Genomic DNA, 19,118 nt, shown 5'->3' on the forward strand with positions numbered 1-19,118 from the left:
ATGAAGCTCATACTGCGAGTCTACTGAGTCGTTATTCTTGAGAAATGTATTACATTGATATCTGCTGGATTGTAGTGAAAGGATGACTAAAAAGGCGCAGACGCAAATAAAGCTCTTATTTTGAAGATACAGAACAGGAAATTGCGCGACTTATTCATACAACCAGGCAGTGCTTTAAAATTCTCATCTTTTCCCCACTTGCAATTACAGAAATCCAAATCAGTTTTTGTCCTAGCCTACAGAACATTTGGAAATAATAACTTACCACTGAGGATAGTTTCCATAAACAATACTCTTAAAAACGTTTATGATAGGGAACTGGAAATTATGGTGGCCCTGAAGGGCAAATCACAACATTTCACAAAACGACATTCCACAAACACAACATTTCAGAGAACACACCATTCTTTTCGACTTGATATTGCAACAAATTTGGAAATTAAATTTCCCAAAAATACTATACACCTTTTGCCCCGTTTTTCTAATGGCCCTACAAGTTGAACAAATAAATCTGTCTGACACATGACAGAGGTTGTTAGGAGACCTGAGGCTTTTTCATCTGAAGTCTGAAACCCGAGGATGTCCTACACCATAGGAGTATTAAATTACATGTATATCATTTGTTGAAATATTCCTTCATTATTTCCATCTCCTCCTCTATTCTTTCCAATTCAGTTTAAAATTTGTGCAGGGACAGAACTAAGAAGTATGTAACAGAAAAGGGGAAAGTATGTCGAGCTGTCAGGTTCTGTCCAATCAGAAACAAGAAGTGTTGTTCCTACCCTTTCAGTTTGTGAAATGTCTTTGTGTTTTATGAAATGTAATTGTGTTGCCCTTCAGGGCAACCGTAGGCAATAGCACACACCCTGTGCTCACGGTCAGCACTCTACCGGAGACAGGTGAAAGTTGCTTATCGAGTGCAATCTTATAGGGGACAGTACCAAAAAATAATAAATACTTATTTTTGGAAATAAACTGATTAAAGCACAAATCCTATTGAAAGCTTTGTCTTTTAACCCCATCAAAAAAGGGTCACACTGTAAAACAGTCGTCATGGTAGCTTAGAGTTATATTAACATAACACCTGAACTTCTAATTCCAGCAATAAAATGCATCATGGGAAAAGAATTTCAAGCCTGAAATAAAAATATATAATTTTTTAAAGAATTGAACATATCATGGTATCTTAGGTTTAATCCACAGAAGCTGGGGTTTGATCACACAAACCGGATAGTTATTGATGCCTGCAGACCTGTTTGCAGCACACATTAAAGGATACTGAAAATGAACACAGAGGGAATAGTGAGCCTTTTTTTAAAGTGCTAGCCAAAGCAAGATTCTTAGAAATAAGAATTTTCTACCATTGCAACACAGAGAGAAACATATTCGTTATTGCCTTTTTTTGGAATAATAAATGAATGAAGGATGAACCATTGGTAACATGTTTGATGCATTTTTTTTAATGCAAGGTGTGTTTGAAACAAACTAACAAATGTAGAGCAGAGTTTTAATGTTCAAGCCATACACATTTGAATACAGTTGAGACACACACGATTCCAAAGCAGTTCATTCATTGTCCAGGTGATACATCCGTCCATACAGACAGGCAGTGATCAGCCCAGCAGTCATGTCTGAGTGTTTCATGGTCACTCTTCCATCTGCAGCTTTTTCAAAATGCTTTGGATCCTCCAGAACCATCCTGCTAGCCAAAACTGATGGGTACACGTATCTGGTTCCAAACTTCCCCTCTAAGAAGAAGTCAATTTTTGACTCAGCCTCTTCCACCTTCTGTCCACAGGAGCTTGGGTCCAACCCTGCACAACGGACGAGTGCACACACCTGCAAAAAAAATGTTGATGTTAAGGAGTAATGCACTTTAACAAGCAGTTGAAATGTCACCGGAGCTCCTAGCTCATACCTGCAGGGCGTAGCGTCCATTAGTGTGCATCCCAGAAAATGCTCCCAGTGCATACAGCTCCTCACTGCCGTCCTGTAGATACCGCTGGTACTGCAGGTGACAGCAAAAGGTGCCATCACACACTTTAACTCTGCCCTCTGTCTCGCTTAAGAGGACAAATGTAAAGGGGTCGTACATCATGGATGAAGTGAAAGTGTCAGATGATGGAGGGACTGAAGATGCATTAGAGCAGCTCTCACTGTCACAGAATCCAGAGTCTGCAGCTGCAGATGACGTGGACATCCCTTCCCCTGTGGCCCTCCACTCTGGGTCTAAGACTGGCACCCTGGCCACCAGAAGCCTGCCCTCCTCTGGGTCTCCTCTCTGTGCATGGTGGTAGGTGGCAGAAAAAGGGGTGTAGATACCACTTCCTCTCATGTTAAGTTTATCATGGCGGAGGTTGGCTGATAGCAGAGTGACATTGGCACCCAAGCTGAACGCTCGATGGAACTGGACAGAGTCCAGTAGGGGGAGCACATTCATCCAGGCTGTAGGGAAGATCAGCTGACGTACCCCCTGAAAGAAGCGGACACCAGGCTGTCTTTAGAAAACAAGAAGATCAAACTGTGGGCTGCAGAGCTGGGTGCACAATTGGAGTGTGTTTTTTTTACCTTCTCCACCAGGTTAATTGTGGGCTTGCGGAAGAGGATGTCAAAGCAGATCAACAGGCCAAACCTCCCAGCAAAAGGTGTGTCAAATGTAATGATCTCAGGCTGTGGTGGAGTGTCATAAGACTCCTCGTGGAAAAGGTTGTATTTATGGTAGCGAGCCACCAGCAGGCCATCTGACCTAATTGATAGGACAACTCTGTAATTAGGAATTCATTTATTGATAGACTTGCTGGACTAATACCAGACTTCTCCATTTGAAGGCTTTAACACACCTGAAAACCACATTAGTGTTGAACTGCCAGTGTCCATCAGAGGGACAGGAGGAGGTGGGATCAGTAGTCGGAGGGCAGGGCTGCCGGTCACCCATATTGGCCACAATGTAGAGGTTATTATGACGAGCCATACAGCTCAACTGCTGGAGAACCTGAGAAACAACCACATTGAAATATGGATAATTTCAATGGAATAGTGTTTCATGAGTGAATACTTTTGTCAGACTTTAGTATTTCAGAAGCAGTATGTTTGAATGCACCTCAGTGTTGACGTATTTCTGGGGCTCTGTGCAGGGGTTCCAGCTCTCTTGTTTGGGGTCAGGAATTGTTTCAAGGTAACCTGAGACAGATGAACGGCTGTAGTAGAACCCCTGGAGACCAACTTCTGGGAAAACCAGGATCTGGGCACCCTGACCAAGGAAAGACAAGAGAGGATGTCGTTGAGTCATGGTGCCAGAGTTGTTACACTTCCTCATCTTTAATAACCCACCCCTCCATGGCCTTCTTATTTAATTTTACACGGACTGAAATTTTTTGTTATTAAAGACAAAATAAGTGCAAAGTTCCGTCTTTTTCCGTTTTGAATGATAGTAGAACAACAACAGTGAAAACATTTTACAGGACACAGAACAAAAAAACAGAACACCTGTAACTCTCCTGTCACTTCTCAACATACCTGCTGAGCAGCTCGCGCAGCCTGCTCTTCATAGATATCCAAGTTTTTCTGCAAGTGCCCAAGGGCAGCATCTCGGGACAGTTGGACACGAGGCTCCGGGTTCAGAATTAAGTTGTGCTCATACACAGCAGCAATATACAAGGAGCCCGTGTCAGGCTGTGTTAAAACAATAGATGTTAGAGAAAAACTGACAAGCACACTGAAGAGTAGGCCTAACATGGTGTTTTCTCTGAGAGGCATGAACAGTGTAACTGAGAAGTTGATAGATTAGGAGTCCGTGCCGTTTCCACAACGCCGTTTTTTGGACGCGCTTAAGTTCTATTGAAACCAAACATGCGTCTCCAGCACTCAGCGTCCTCAGCGTCCTCTGCGCATAAACGCCCTCAACATCAGCTGATAGTCGCAGCGTTCTTTAATTTGAGGACAAGGGCGCGCCCAACATACAAACGCTTTAAGCTGAAATGTGCAGTTGAAGTACTCAGGCAAGACTCAGCTTGTTTCTTTTTAAACGTTATCATTTGATAAGGACGATTCCGTTGCGGAATTGTTTAATAATAATGAAAATAATAATAATTGTGGTAATTGCTGTAAATCCATGACTTACAGTGCTGTGAAAAAGTATTTGCTCTCCTCCTGATTTCTCATATTATTGCACATTTTCCAAGCTTAAATGTTTCAGATCATCAAATATTTTTTTAATATCAGACAAGGATAACCAGAGTTAATACAAAATGTAGTTTTTAAATAATGATTAAGGGAAAAAGTTATCCAAACCTACCTGACCCTATGTGAAAGAATTTGCCTGCACCTCGCGGGAACGCGCACCGCTCATAGTAGAGCTGTCCACGGCAATGTACAGTTTAAAACTCTCTCTCTGTAGCTGAATAATAGCTGGATGCATATTTCGGCAGACAAATCAGTATTGCCAAATTATGCATCCACCCATAAAGTTAGTGTCTGATGTTTTGTAGAGTCACAACCTGCTGCCAGCTCATATTTTGGACTTCTTAGATTAATTATTTACAAAAATCTGACTTGTTATTGTCTCTGCAGGCGTTTCTTTAAAAACTCAAAATTTTTAAGTATTTTCTAGAAAATCTACGACTTGAAAAACTTGAAAATTACGAGTTTGATTTCTCATAGATTTGTGACTTTATAAACTCGAAAATGTACTTATTATTATTGTTTATGGAAGCTTCACTTCCAGCCGAGCGAGCTGGACCCCTGTTTGCTGACTGCAACTTCGAAAGCATACTGGAAATAAACGAGACTTTTACTTTGAAATGCACAACCGGAAACAGATAACATCACCCGGAAGTATATTACAAGTCTGCTCCTGCTCTCACTACAGCATACGAAGGACCTGAGATTGTAATGTTTGCTGTACTTCAGTTCTTATTGTGAGAGACCTGTGTTAAAATCAGAGGACGGCTACTGCCCACGGGCTGCTGTGTTGTTTTGTTTTTGTTTATGTGACCCATTCACATGTGGTTTGGCAACCATTACGTTTATTAGCATTAGCGCTTACCCTCTAGTGCAATGTCAACAGCACCAGAGGCGCCTCCAGGTGAGTCCAAGACCCGTCAGATGATGAAGAACTGCTGGAGCTGTCGGCTCATCTCTGGCGGAGGTCTAATCCTGTCCGGAGCGTATGTGTTCCACTCGGCCCGGAGAGTGATGCAGCAAGGCACCCTCATGTCTATGGGCACAGTGGCACAGATCACATTTGCTGCTAGTAAGACACCTACATCTCTGACACTGGAGCTGTATCGTCACTTGTTGCCACAATGACCAATGCTCATTTGTTTCTGTCGTTCAGGTTTGGCTGCATGGGGGTTGGTTATCATCGCTGACCCCTTGGGGAAAGCGCAGAAGAAGACGTGAAATCTGTGAAGAAGCTGGTGGAGGACGAGTGTGTTGAAAAAGGCTCTATGCAGTGCTGTGCAGACATCATGGAATAAAAACTTCACACCAGGCCGAAGATGCTGCTCTGGAGTGTGTAGAAAATGTATTCTGTGTTTGCAATTTAAGCGACCTCAGACAAAAATAAGATTGTGTATCCTGCGACAATGGAACTTGTAAATTGTTTGAATATAAAAAAGGAAAGATATCATAATAAAGAAAGCAATTTTACATTTGTCACATCTAGATGCAAAAGTGCTCTGAATGGACCTATGGAAACCTCAAGCGGACATGCACCCAGTAAGATATGTAGAGTGAGTGAGCAGGTGGTTATGCAAATTTGAATTCATTAACAAGTTGACACAAAATATTGATGTATCACAACTTTATCATTGTTGCCCTTATCACTACAGCAAGGTTTAAGTTAGTTATAAGGTATAGATGCACTTAGCAACTCTGCTGCGGTTGCCTGAAGTACAGTACAGGATCTTTCCCTATCAAAGATGTTATAGAGTTCATGCTGCTTTCACATTTGTGCCTGGTAGCTGTCACTATTTCCCAACTCTGAAGACAAGCCTGAGGCAGAAACTTACTGTTTTGCCACAGTGTCAACAGGCAGAGGTGAAATACAACTCTTTTCCATGGACTGATTTGATATGACGTGTGTGATGAAGTTGTCTCTAGGATCAGTTTTGCTGTTAAGACTTAATTACAGTCGTTATGGGGTTTTGACCAATCAGAACAATTCTTATGTCTTAGCTGGGCAATGATATCTTTTATTTACTCTGTAAATAATGAGGTAATTAGTTTTCATTGAGATCTCTGTATTTCTCTCATCTCAAGATGACAATGCTTGTCTTCTCATGAAAACAGGATCATTTTATATTGATCAAAAAATCGAAACAAACTGCAATAGACCTAACCACGGCATGCCATACTGCTATTGAAATTTACAGTGTGAAAAATAAATTAGAGTATTAAGGTAATTGGTTATTTTGTGATGACGCAAATCAAGTAGTCACAGGGTTGCCTATTGGTGTATGTAGTCAGGGTGGACAGAAATTAAGGCTTTAGCTTAAGCTGACACTTTTGGTTGGTTTGAAATGAACAAATTGGTACAGTTTTTCTTAAGAACTGGATTTCTAAACACCATTTTGCCTTTGCGCATGAAGTTGCATCAGTATAGTATGATCAACACTCTGGTCAACTTTTTTTGAACAGCAGTGGAAAAAAGTGTATATATAGCTTAATACTTAACAACCCAGAACTGAAGACCGTCTTGACTTCATTTTAAGATTTAACTTCATATCAAGTGTGCTGCAATGCAGACCCCCCACAACAGAAAGTGTCATTATCAATATAAAGATTGTGCTTGACAACAGGGAGCAAGATTAACTTATCAGGAAGTGGTCTGTGTAATATTACGTTAACTTTACCGGCTTGCAAAGTATCATACTAAAAATGCAGCATGCACATACACACACACACTGAAGACAACATCCATACTGTTGGTCAGTTAGTCTGAGTTACCTTTTATTAGTGTTATACTGATCTGAGCACAATCGCTCACAAGGAAGAGTTTGATAAGCATGATGCAAAAAAACAACCTAAAGTCATTTTCAGTCGCATTAAATGATCATGACATTCTGATTGATTTCTTTTTTAGGTTAAAGAAAAATATGAAAATAGAGTTGACAGTACATTTAGGCACACTATTAACACATACTGTACACAGATATGCACAATTTTCATTATCATAGACTCATAAATACTGGGGTTAAAAAAAAGACAAGCCTTCCTGTTTGGAGAGGTGTGCAGAAAGTTAAAGGTGACACCTCCTCCGCTATAGGGACAAAATATTCACCTCAGGGTGAGAAGAGGCTTCAGTTCATGTCCTCCTGCTCAGCCAATCAGAGTCCACAACAACTGCTCAATGCAAAGCAATCAATGCAGACAAGTCCATCCATGACGTCGGCAAGAACAGAGCTCCATCCAGCCGTTGGGAGAGGCCCTCCCACAGTTGCTACGGTAAGTGCTCATTAGCAGTGATTCCACGGGTCACAGTACAAGGCTCTCCTGTGAGCCTACTGGACAGGACAGAGAGGGGGCGGTCCCTCCATCCGTTGGGTTACGACAAAGATATGATCACACTCAACAGGACAGGCTTGAACGCATAAAAACGCCACTTATGAGTTAAAACGAAGCAGTATCGTGAGGCCGCCTCTGAGGCAGCTATAACCTAATGAGCTAATCATCAGACTGTGAAACCTCCTGCCACTCCCCAGTCGACTGCCAGAACTCTGATTCTGTTGGAGTGGATGGGATAAGTGGAAAATATCCCCCGCACACCAAAATCTGAAGAAAAACTCAGACTTATAAAACAAGTCTGTAAAATAAACATTGTACTTTTACAACAACGGAATGTTAAGTTGTTGGGATAAGAAGATATTTCTCAGGGAGACTTCTGTTTTGTTTTCACTATTAAAACTATATGGATTATTTCTTTCAGTATACAATGATTCAAAATGCACATGCATTAAAGAAAAAAAAAATATTGCACAAAATTAAACATATCTTCTCTGAATAAAAGTGATTAGGGATATATCTCCATATCTCTATCTTGATTTCCTTGTAACGTTCAGTCGTGTGAAGGAGCGCTACCTCTAGCGTGCGTCTCTTGGTCAGTTTCTCCTGTATGTAGTTTTAAGGCTGGTTCTCTAGCTCACACTGGCACAGTTTCTGACTGGAGAGGGTAGCATCTTTATTCTATAACACACACTCACACACCCATTCACACACATTTCTACACAAGCCAAATACAGACTGGACCAGAGAGTACATTCTTTGATTGGCGCGCTGAGCAAACCCACAAACTGTGCCGTTCTCTTCCCTCACATGGTTAAAGATATGAAGCACAGTAATGTTCAGAGCACCCTAACCTCAAGCCAGTGCGTGCACGCACACGCACACACACACGCACACACACACACACACGGAACAGCATGAGCTTTGGTCTTCCCGTTGTGACAGTAGCCTTAAAGGGGGTGTGGCTTATTCTTTGAGGATTACAGGCAAAAAAAAATGCAGACAATAAAATGTAAAATCATCCTCTCGACCCACTTTTGTTCAGTCACATTTTTAAAAAACAGCGCCTTTTATACCCAGTGCTATTGACATATTTGGTAGCAATGAAAAAGAATAATTTGCATGTTAGCAAGTGTGCAGCTTTTGCAGTTAAACGTCTACAGCTTGAGGGTTAGTTTGACTACAGCCGAGCGATCGTGTCACACAGATGGTGGACTGTGCCAGCTGAAACACAGAAGCGGGAAGGTAAGGCAAGGTGTGGGTCAATGCTATCTGCTCCTGCAGTTAAAAAAAAAAAACATACAGTATTCGTGGTCCGCTCTCTTGATCACGAAGAAGCAGCATCGACTGGCCCAGGATAAAACTAAACACAACTAAACTAGAGAGAAAGAAAGATATTTGAACTAAAATAAATGACTGCATGATCAGTCGTGGTGCAAATTACAGGATTTGTGTTTGCGCATGTGTGTGTGTCACAGAGTTAGAGGAGGGCAATGTGTGTGTTGCTCATCCTTCCATTTCTGTCCCTACAGAAATTATCAGCTGGATAATTGGAGTGTTTTCACCAAAGAGTGTGTGTGAGGGAAGCAGAAGGGCAGAAATCACGCGAACACACCTTTAAATTCACATCAACCCCCCCACTGTCACTCTCCGCTCTCAAGTCCAAGTGTGTGTCTAGTTGGCTGATGTCCCTGCTGCCTCTGTGCTCTCCTGTCACCTCTTGAGAGAGGACGATTTGACTTTCTGGCTAAACCTGTGGATGCGTGGCGAGCGGGAGTGTAGTTTGACAAAGAGCTCAGGGAATTTGTACTGTGGGAACATTGTCTCCAAGAAGCCCTCCAGGAAAACGTAGACTAGCCGACGGTTCATGGGTTGGTACTGAAACATGTCGAAGACTCGAAGGATGCCTTTTCTCGTGGTGTCTGCTCCAATGATGTGCTTCAGCTCGTCTAAGACAGAGAGATAAACATTGTGGAGAGGTCAAATAAGGCACTACTGAAACTGACCAGAGGAGGGCTTTGGTCAATCAGCGGCCTCTGTTGTGCGGCATCATGGCAAGAAAGAAGCATGACACTGAAACATCAGGAGAATGGAAATCAAACAAACACACATTTTACAGCAGCAAGAAAAAGAATGATGTTAAAGCTCCTGTAAGGAACTTTGAGTTTGCATGAATTCTGGTGTACCCTGTGGACACAGTGGTATCTCTTCCTGATCTTGTACTCATCTACTTGAATGAGTCATATAAATAGGATTTTTCCTGGCAGCTACTTCTGCTTAATTTAGGTAATGCCCCCAGACCCTGCCATTTACAGATGTTTTCATGAGGAGCACTGCTTTCCAAAGCCAGCACTGGGTCAGTTTGTCATTTCTAACTGCAATTAAAGCAGCACAATGATGTAGTGATGTAATCAGTCCACTGCAGCAGAAAAGACACTGCTAAAACTGACCCAGAGGAAGAAAAGTGGAACGTTTTCTGCAGGGTACCTCTGTGTTTTTTTTCCCGCTACAGGCTAGGCCCTCATGTCCAAAAACCTTGGTATAGTGATGATATCTGATGATAAATCTCATCCTGCTGTCTTTAACAGCCCACTGTATCACTCACTGTGAAATTGAAGGGTATTCCTTTAGCACATTGTTACTGATTTCACCTGGCTCTTACCCAGCAGCATTGTTTAAAAGCATTAAAGTAACAGGATTTCAGTTTAGTCCATGATGGTTTGATTTTTTTTTTTTAGGTCTCATGGAGGCATCAGTGTTAATTTTAACCTGTTTCACTAACAGCTAATAACTCCTTACATTGAGCTTTAACATCATGACATATATCTCTAAAAACAACTTATTTGTTTTTGTACATTTTCTGTTACAAAAAATACAATAAATGTTTTAACAAATAGGACATACTGCCCCTTTGAGGTCGGAGGGCATACACACAAACCTCTGAGAACAGCAGTTGTAGTGTCTGCCAGAGGGGGGCGCAATAAGCCCAGTCAGAAAATAACCTTTTTTAACTACACAAATTTGGATGGAAATGTAAGTATTTTCAAGTAGTCCGTTCCAAAACAAGTGAAGAGGCCTGAAGGATGAGGAGACCGTAGACAAGGTTGTCTTAAACAGGGCTAGCAGACAACAAGATAAAGTAGGAGAATGATTTTATTACCTGGCATGATGCCCAGCAGGCTGGTCTTGGCAGCTACTCTGGTCCTCATGCGGATGTTCTTGTCCCGCCGGGGTGGTGACTCAGCTAGAATACCATTAGGCCAGTAGGAATCCCTTTAAGGAAACAGAGCCATGAAGGGTTACACATAATTCCTCTTATTAATATGAGTTATTAGAAAAAAAAATGGTGATGGGTTACCTGAACTTCTTGACGTAGTCTGCAACCTGCTCTGGGGAGGTCAAGTAGTCCACATGATCCACAATTTTCCTTCAGGAAAATAAGAAAGAGGATTCAGGCTTGGAGTTATTTACTGATCCCTGTTTTTGTTTACAAGACTTATGTGTGCTGGATGCTCTGAACATGTGTTTACTGTGTGTGCAGTTTAAATAATAGCACACATGCTGTCACATTTCTCCCCCTTTTTTTGCTTTTCTGTTTGAATTGGAAACCGGCTGTTCTGACATGTTTGTCTGAAATTCTGTTTTCCGTTAAATGTTTAAAACAAACTGTCTTTATGCAAAACAGCTGACTCTCTGGAAATAGGTGATAACAGGCATGGATAGTTAGCATACTGCACAGAAAGTTCCAAAACACTGACAGTAACCATCATTGTTAACAGAACAAAAGTGCTGTCAGAATGTTGATTAGTTTGATTGAGTTAAGAGTAAAATTTGTTCCTATTTTAAAAGGTAAAGAATTCTGTTCAGTAAGTAATACTTCAGTTAAACTGTTCTGCAGTTTATTTGCCTGCCATGGTCTCTGAACTGTATTGAATTCTGATGATTTGGTGTTTCTGACCTGTTAATAGTGTCTCCATATGTGGCTCTAATGAGCTGCTGCAACAGGTTCTTAATGTTCCGGCGCAGCCACTGGTTCTTTTCCTTAAGGTCAAACACCTCGTCCATTAGTAGCAGCATAACCCTCAAAGGGATGTTATCGTCCACCTTGGAGGAGAATTAAGCATTTAAATGTCATTCCACTTGCTTTAATTGATAAAAAAAACAAAAAAAACAACTCAAAGCACACAACATGCAACTTGACTAACATTGTCATCCAGCTGAGCAGACACTCGACAGTGTTCAGGGTCGATTTCAGACTTGGGGAGAAGTGGAGGCACCTGGGAAAAAAACAAAACACTGACAAGTTAAATGATTGTGGTTTGTTTAAATGTGTAGAGGCCACAGGGCTAGGATTTATTGTAGTTTCAAAGCCAACATATCAAGATATTATCAAACAAAAGCACATCCTCACTGTAAAAAATGAAAATCAACCAGAAATACTTGATGGCATGCTTTCCTTTTCAAGTGTAAGTGTCTGCCAGATGCTATGTATTGTGCTACTTGTATAGTACTGAGAAAAGTTAAAGCAATAATGCCTCAGAATGAATGCTAATTCTGCTGAACTTCAATATGCATTACTGTGTGCATGAGTGTGTTGTGTTCATTCTAAAGCAAGCCAGTAATGCACTATGTGTTCATGAAACTGTTACACAGTAACCCCTGTGCGTTGATGGTTATATGTGGAAAGCTTGTTCTGACTTTATCTACTTTTCAGTGTCAAGGTGCTGGACCTGATGTCAGAGCAATAAACTGTTTGCACCAATAAAACTCTGCACTGTTTCCATTGATGCGGAGGGCTGCTGTAATAAGGATACAAAGAACTAACTGGATGTTAAGTGGTTACCTTGAGTATGGACTGTTTAATGTCCTGTCCCAGTCTTTCAGACATACGGCCCATGTTGTCAGAGACCTTGGTCATGCCCTCAGCTAGACTGTCGGGTAGCGCCTTCACTGCGTTGGACATGTTTCTCATTGAGCTCCTCAAAGGATTTACAAATGTGTCTATCTGATGGGTGGAAAAAAAAACAAGGAAAAAATGTTGCTATGAAACTATTCACTAATGCAAATCAATAAAGTACAGCCACTGTTTGAGACAAAGAAAAGGATGCATAGCGGTGTGCAACATGCTCAAAATGTGGCTATACAGGTTGTGTTTAATGCAGCTTTTTGGTTGTAAATAAATGGTACAGAAACATATGCTCTTTGTTTGGTGCTACCTTTCGTGCAAACTCCCCCTTGCCCTTGCTGTAGGCCTTGTTTTCCAGGAAGTCATAGACGTAAGGAATCAGAGTTGGGCAGGCCTTCACCATCTCTGGGTTTAGCAGCAACTGGAACACAAACCAGAGGTTATTGATATTCACAAAATGACACAGGACAGAAAAGGTTTTCAAAAACTAAACAACTTTTACCTGTAAATAAGCATTGAGGTCTTTTTTTCTCTTTTCCAAGAAGTCTCTGTCCATGTTGTTAAACGTCTTCTTCCCTGGCAGCTTGAGGATTGACGTCAGGTTCTCAAACTAAAACAGGATGTATACACACAACTCTCAGAGGGAGACCGACACGTTTGTGATATTCTGCTTTGTTTTTTGTCTGAATGAGAAATAGTAACCCGAAATTATAACTTACACACACCTGCTCCGTTATCCTCATATGGAAGTCATGGAAGTCTGAGTAACGGCGATACGTCTTCCAGCAGTCTTCACTGCCGTCCTGGTTGCGTCTGAACACGGTGATGGCGTACAGCGCGTAGGTCTTACCGTGGTCATTGCAAACCCCTGTGGCACCCCAGAAGCCGGGGAGACAAGTGTCAGCTACCCAGCCCCGAAATACATCCAAAATGGAAACGAAGGACGAAGAGTGCGGATGAAAGGAAGGGAAAGAAAGATGGGAAATGAAGGAAAAATAATTTGTGGGTTCAAAGCGTGGGAGCGATGATGAGCAAGCAAAAGAAAGAGTGCAGAGTTCAGGAAAAGGGGGGGGGGGGGGATTGTGACACGAATAAAAGAAACACAGAAAAAGCAACGGAGGGAGGAGCGAGGAGAAAAGGAAAAACAGAAAAACAGTGAAGGTGACGGAATGAAAGAAACAAAGAATACTGGAAAAGTAAAATGACAACAGAAGTAATGAATGGAGCTAGGAGAAAGAAAAAAACGTGCAGGGAAGGGCAAGAAGGGGCTAAAAGATACCAAATAAAGTCAACAAAACCTCACAATCCTACCAAAATCCACCATCAAGTCAAACTAAATGTCCTCAGTGTAGATTGTAACAAGTTGTATGTGTGTACCTGTGTCGGAGATGAAGGCATGTAGGTGCATAGTTTCATCATGGCAGGAGTTGGACAAGTCGTCCAAAGACTGGAATCAAAGTAAAAAGTCATCATTAAACTGTGCTGTTTGCTAAGCATAACGATACATGACTCGTCTGCATATCAGTATTTTTCTGAACTTTGCACTGGGAAGGGAAAAAGAACACTCACTAGGTTTATGCTTCCTGTAGGAGAGCCATTGAAGGATTCTCCGTCACCATCATCAGATCCTCGATAGCTTGGCTCTTTCAGCATGTCCAGTTCTGCTAGCATTCGCACGTAGAGAGGACTCTGCCTGAAGGAGGGGTAGTAGCGCTCATCACGGAGCATCATGTCGTACACCTGGGGAAAATACCAGTGCAAAAACAGTTCAATTCAGGACCAAAACTATTAGCACAAGAGCTAAGAAAAAAAGTGACATTAAATGTCTCAAAGTATTAGAGTTGTTTATAGTATTCACTCATAAATAGATAGCTTTTTAGGAAAGATAGGAAGAAGTACATTTCTCTGGATTTCATCGAATATCTCTGGGGTGGGGTCGTCTTTCTGTAGCTTCTCCCCTAGATTTGTTATAGACGCCTCGTCCACCTGCACCCTGGGAGATGCCTGTTGGGTAGACAAAAAGATGGATGTCAGTAGACTTCTACTCAAATTTGAAACCACAAAGTTTTAAGAAAGCGGTGAATTAAGGGCCTGTGTCCACTAACGGCATTTTTTGTAGCTGCAGTGCGCAGAACCTTTAATGGAGAGTATTTCTCACCTGTACTGTTGCAAGGTTATAATAGTTGTCTTGTGTCATTGCCTGGCCTTAGTAGCAACTATAGACCTGGAAACTGTACCCTCGAAATAATTGGTCTGGCTGCATGGGATTACCATGTAAGGAAAAGTCTGGGAGAAAATCATAGAATTCCCTTCCGCAATTGGTGTCCATGAAGTTGAACCATTCTCAACTGACAACACTTGCAGCTAAAAACAACAGCTGAGGATGTGCTCAAGACACTGAATTCTGAAAATGACGAACAACGCCTGCTTTGTATAGAAAATAGTTGCTGCCATTGGTAGACACAGGCCCTTAAGCAAGTGCATTTGTATGTAATTCAATGATCCTATAAGAAGGCCAAACATGTTTATAACTTTAAATCCCCTCGTTGCTGAATTTATTTTTGACTTTAATCACTAAGTAGTAGGGGTGCAACGATACACAAAATCCACCGTTCGGTTCGGTTCGATACGTTTTTGTCCCGGTTCGATATGTTTCCGATACAGAAAAAGAGAAATTTCCATGACTTATTTTACTTGTAGTTTATTGAAATTACCAACATTTGTTTCAGCTCAAAAGCAGTTTTTAAATGAAATGTATCAGGGGTAGCTATACCTGACACATGTTCTGCTACGCATGGGGGGGTTGCACGTGTGTGTGTGTGCGTGTCTGTCTGTCTGTCTGTCTGTCTGTCTGTCTGTCTGTCTGTCTGTCTGTCTGTCTGTGTGAGCATCTGCCGTGCGCGATAGAGAGCAGAGGAGAATTGCGAACGCGCAACCATGTAGAGACAGAAATGACATCCCGTCATGTAAATAAGATAAATAACAAAAGGCTGTTTAGTCTGTTAAATAAAAGAACAAGGTATAGACCTGATCTATGAGAGAGGTAACCTTAATCACTTCTGCTTTGACTTCAAAGGGGGGGGGGGGCGGGACCCGGCGGGTGCCCCCCCGATATGACTGCAGGGAAACACTGTCCGGTATCAAGCTGAAGTCTTACACAGCATGCAGTATAAGACCATAAGTAATCCATATACGCACTTTAGCACCACTACAGGACCACCGATCAACTCTGCTCTGCAACCAAATAGGACACTCGTGCTTCCCTCTTGTGCGGGCGCGCGCTCACACACACATACGTGAACAGATGAACCCAGCAGACCGTCGTATGGTGAAATATATATTTCCATATGAAGCACAGATGAAACAATCGTGACCAGCTTGGACTGAATGAATGTGGGAGGAGCGCGCAGTTCAGTGGACCTGCGCCCGACAATGCAGCCCGGAGGAGTCGAGCGCAGATCCTCTGAACTTTCAGCACAGAGCGCCTCGTCAGAAGTTGATAAAATAAATATAAAATTGCGTATTGTTTGGTTCATAGGGCGTACCGAACTGTGACCACTGTATCGAACGGTTCGATACAGATACACGTATTGTTGTACCCCTACTAATTAGATATTAGCCACCTACCTTCTCAGAGAGGTATTGTTCAAACACGCCCAGTGCGGCAGCCTTCAGCAGCCCCTTGGTGGCGCTGGGCTGCTTCTTGCCATCTTTCTGCCAGCCCTGCATGGCTTCAAGCTGCTGCTGTGCCGTCACCCTGTAGCCCTCCACTGTGAGCCAGAAGAAGAGCTCTGCTTGGGCCCCTGCTGCCTGCATGAAGTCTGGATCGAGACACACAAGACATGGTCCATCAGGGGTCTGTTTACTATAGCACTTTAGTAACATAAACATATACATGTATAATGAGTGGAGCATATACCTTGTTGGGTATGGTTGACCTGTAGCTACAGATAATACAACTGATATACTTTTTTTTCCTCCTGTTTTGTATAAATTGGAGGTTTTCTGATCTAAATTTTAAAAATGTAAACAAAAAAGAAGAAGAATATTTGTGCAGTGTGAATTCTAGAGTGCAGAACCAGCCTTTAGCTGTTAGCTCATGTTGTTTTCCACTTTAAAGCTGATGCAACTTGGTTTGCTCCTAGTGTGTACACACTACACACACATGCTTACTTTATCACAATCTGATCTGTAACATGGAGTAACCTTTTAAAATCTCTGAGGAGGTCATGTGGGACTTCAAAGGAGTGTGACTGAGACATGTTGTGGTTATAAATTGTACACAAACTGAGTAAGTTATGGATTACATAGATGATTCACAGAAATGTTCAGGGTTTTGGCATTTGAAATGACCACAGTTGGATGACACTTTTGGCATATGTGATGCTGCATTTTCTGTAATTACCCATGAAGAACTGCAGGGCGATGTTGTGGATGAGGATGTGATCCAGTGGGATAACACACAGCTTTCCAAAGTTGGCTGCCAGCTTCAAGGCATCCACCTCCTACATAACACATGAAGAATGATGAGCAAAGTCAGCTACACAGGCCAAAAATAATAAAACTGTATTCTTCGTTAAGCTGACAACAAGCTGATAACACACAAACTGCCTTCAGGAAATTGCATAGCACTAACAAAATAATGTATGCTTTTATTGGTTCCTTCATTGTAAGCAATATACAGTAAAGCTGAGCTGCAGTATCTCACCTTGCCAGAGTGTAGTCTCTGGATCCTGGTCTCACACACCTTCTTCACAAACAGAAGACTGTTAATCTGGTTCTTGATCACGTTGATGTCTAAAAAACAGACACACAAGGACATCAAACCAGGAGTACAAAGCAGTTTATATGCGCTCTCTGCTTTCATACTCACAAAATCAGTTCAAGTGTGGAAATGTCTGTATGTTAATGAGAAGAGAGGATGCTGCTCACCGTCTCCAGCAGTGTCCAGGGACCGGAGGTACTGCAGCTCCTCCAGCACTTTGTCTTTGACGGCCTCCAGCTCTGCAGGCTTGTCAGTTAGCTTCAGGATGTTCATGAAGGCTTCATAGTTACAGCTGGAGTCCCGAATCTAGAGAAAATTACATACATTAACACATCCACAACACAAACACACACATTTAATATGTGTTCCTGATTTGTGTGTGTAGGTTTGATAGCACATACGCAAAAGGTTTGGACAACAGCTGATAAACAGAGGGTTAAAACAGGTGTGTGTGTCAGCTCTCACCATCCAGATGACAAACTGGTTGATGTAGTCTGGGTCACTCAGCTGGTTGATTAGAGGAAGTAGCACTCCACGTGCCAGCACCTCCTAAAAAATCATCACAGGTGCACCCATAACAATTTAGTCACATGGCCTGGCACAGCAGTGTAGTCTATCTAGTAGCATTGTGCTGTAAGACAATAATACTCATGTCTGAATGCCAGCCAAAGTGGCATTTGGCTGGTGTCTCAACCATGATAAACACTGAATGTGTGACATAATTTGTGCTGTTACAAGGGATTTTGTCAGACTAACAGAGTAACACTCGTTTTGATCCTTTGGAAGGCTAAGTGAGAGTTTGATTTTGTGTTTGTTTGTCCTCTTTTTAACTCACCCTCAGGAAGTATCTCATGTTCTTGTTATGGAAATCTCCAGGAGGTAGTAACAGATACAGAAGCAGCTCGCACAAGTCTCGAAGAAAACCTGACACACATACAGAATGTTTAGTTTGTGCTCGTCACAGAGTCTGCATATATGTGTGAACCAGTTCTTCATGGCAGTGTGAGCTGTAAGGTCAGACACACTGGACGAGTGTGTTTACCTTCTTCATCTTTGTGTGAAGTGCACACCACATCTCGACAAATCTTCCTCTCCATCTCCACCTCGGCCTCGAAGAAGGAGTCCACCAGCTCCTCTGTTATGTCCCCTGTTGAAACATCACTCATCTTCATTTTCATCATCACTACTAATGCCAAAAACTCTCATCATGATACTCTGTCAAACACTCGCAATCAAATCTTATTCTATAGCTCATCGAAAGACAAGCTTCACAATCAGGGCTGTTGTTAGAGGAGACGTGCCAATCATGAGTGTTTCTGCTTACTTTGCTTGTCCTCTCTGTCTGCGAGGCGGTCTTGGGCTTTTCTGAAGACACGTAAATGGGTGGCAAAGTCGTCCACTAGGCGAGTGGTGAAGTAAGGCTGCCAGTCCACCTCTTTGGACCTTGGGGGGAAAAAAAATCAAACACCCAAATGATGTTTAAAATGTGAGTATGAAAGCAAAATATAATGATACAGAATGTGTTTGTGTGATGTGTGCTGTACCGTGTAGAAAACTGGACGAGGGCATTCTGCAGCGTCTGTCTGATCTCCAACAGGAAGGATTCATCCTCACTCAGAGTGTAGTACCAGTACTGGATGTAGTCTCTAAGAGCAAACTGGATCACCTTCAGAGGCGCAGATTTTTGGAAGAGGATAGAAAAACAGAAGACAATGGTATTTAGTACAACCCAATAAGTGAGGGGGACAGAGTGCTTTTATTTTATGTCTGTCGTACACTGAGGGACACAGGAGAAACAGCATGGCAGGAAGTACACTTCAGAAACAGCACAGAGTTTCGTTGGGGTCAAAGGTTTAACCAGAAGCCTACTAAATCATTCTTTCAGTTAAAAGATTAGGTCTAAAACAACAGTGAGGTGATACTGAGAAAGTGACCGCTTTAAGT

The 19,118-nt window shown here is 42.1% G+C and overlaps 3 protein-coding genes across 4 annotated transcripts in view; 1 reads left to right on the forward strand and 2 right to left on the reverse strand.

Moving 5' to 3' along the window:
- Nucleotides 1-1,437: 1,437 nt before the first annotated feature.
- Nucleotides 1,438-4,079, reverse strand: LOC117828398 (biotinidase-like). The gene is made up of 6 exons (XM_034705519.1): nucleotides 3,517-4,079; nucleotides 3,101-3,250; nucleotides 2,841-2,992; nucleotides 2,569-2,746; nucleotides 1,919-2,473; nucleotides 1,438-1,839 (listed from the first exon to the last, which is right to left on the reverse strand). The coding sequence occupies exons 1-6, from the start codon at nucleotides 3,754-3,756 to the stop codon at nucleotides 1,567-1,569; spliced, it is 1,548 nt and encodes a 515-aa protein (XP_034561410.1). The 5' UTR covers nucleotides 3,757-4,079; the 3' UTR covers nucleotides 1,438-1,566.
- Nucleotides 4,080-4,803: 724 nt separating this feature from the next.
- On the forward strand, nucleotides 4,804-5,660 carry dmac1 (distal membrane arm assembly complex 1). The gene is made up of 2 exons (XM_034705520.1): nucleotides 4,804-5,251; nucleotides 5,336-5,660. The coding sequence occupies exons 1-2, from the start codon at nucleotides 5,056-5,058 to the stop codon at nucleotides 5,398-5,400; spliced, it is 261 nt and encodes an 86-aa protein (XP_034561411.1). The 5' UTR covers nucleotides 4,804-5,055; the 3' UTR covers nucleotides 5,401-5,660.
- Nucleotides 5,661-6,929: 1,269 nt separating this feature from the next.
- Nucleotides 6,930-19,118, reverse strand: part of snx13 (sorting nexin 13) — a 29,829-nt gene continuing 17,640 nt past the window's right edge. Inside the window, exons 5-25 of one of the 2 annotated variants that reach the window (XM_034704904.1) lie at nucleotides 18,719-18,840; nucleotides 18,499-18,617; nucleotides 18,217-18,321; nucleotides 18,010-18,098; nucleotides 17,640-17,723; nucleotides 17,342-17,480; nucleotides 17,118-17,206; nucleotides 16,815-16,914; nucleotides 16,037-16,230; nucleotides 14,309-14,413; nucleotides 13,979-14,149; nucleotides 13,787-13,856; nucleotides 13,135-13,277; nucleotides 12,912-13,019; nucleotides 12,720-12,830; nucleotides 12,347-12,508; nucleotides 11,709-11,780; nucleotides 11,462-11,607; nucleotides 10,862-10,930; nucleotides 10,664-10,776; nucleotides 6,930-9,452 (exon numbers count right to left, since the gene is read on the reverse strand). In XM_034704904.1, coding sequence (XP_034560795.1) covers nucleotides 9,217-9,452; nucleotides 10,664-10,776; nucleotides 10,862-10,930; nucleotides 11,462-11,607; nucleotides 11,709-11,780; nucleotides 12,347-12,508; nucleotides 12,720-12,830; nucleotides 12,912-13,019; nucleotides 13,135-13,277; nucleotides 13,787-13,856; nucleotides 13,979-14,149; nucleotides 14,309-14,413; nucleotides 16,037-16,230; nucleotides 16,815-16,914; nucleotides 17,118-17,206; nucleotides 17,342-17,480; nucleotides 17,640-17,723; nucleotides 18,010-18,098; nucleotides 18,217-18,321; nucleotides 18,499-18,617; nucleotides 18,719-18,840 — 2,547 coding nt within the window. In that variant the 3' untranslated portion in view covers nucleotides 6,930-9,216. Of the gene's footprint in view, nucleotides 9,453-10,663; nucleotides 10,777-10,861; nucleotides 10,931-11,461; nucleotides 11,608-11,708; nucleotides 11,781-12,346; nucleotides 12,509-12,719; nucleotides 12,831-12,911; nucleotides 13,020-13,128; nucleotides 13,278-13,786; nucleotides 13,857-13,978; nucleotides 14,150-14,308; nucleotides 14,414-16,036; nucleotides 16,231-16,814; nucleotides 16,915-17,117; nucleotides 17,207-17,341; nucleotides 17,481-17,639; nucleotides 17,724-18,009; nucleotides 18,099-18,216; nucleotides 18,322-18,498; nucleotides 18,618-18,718; nucleotides 18,841-19,118 lie in introns of both variants that reach the window. The other variant, XM_034704903.1, reaches the window with a different exon arrangement.

This window comes from Notolabrus celidotus, chromosome 16 (assembly GCF_009762535.1).
Source record: "Notolabrus celidotus isolate fNotCel1 chromosome 16, fNotCel1.pri, whole genome shotgun sequence".
In the NCBI taxonomy this organism is placed as follows: Eukaryota; Metazoa; Chordata; class Actinopteri; order Labriformes; family Labridae; genus Notolabrus; species Notolabrus celidotus.

Excerpts from the sequence above, each read along its gene's own strand:
- LOC117828398 (XM_034705519.1), bottom strand. The coding sequence starts at position 3,756 with ATGCCTCTCAGAGAAAACACCATGTTAGGCCTACTCTTCAGTGTGCTT. Across the intron at positions 2,993-3,100 it reads AGAAATACGTCAACACTGAG|GTTCTCCAGCAGTTGAGCTG; the intron begins GTGCATTCAAAC and ends GTTGTTTCTCAG. Across the intron at positions 1,840-1,918 it reads ATGGACGCTACGCCCTGCAG|GTGTGTGCACTCGTCCGTTG; the intron begins GTATGAGCTAGG and ends TTTTTTTTGCAG.
- dmac1 (XM_034705520.1), top strand. The coding sequence starts at position 5,056 with ATGTCAACAGCACCAGAGGCGCCTCCAGGTGAGTCCAAGACCCGTCAG. Across the intron at positions 5,252-5,335 it reads ACAGATCACATTTGCTGCTA|GTTTGGCTGCATGGGGGTTG; the intron begins GTAAGACACCTA and ends TCTGTCGTTCAG.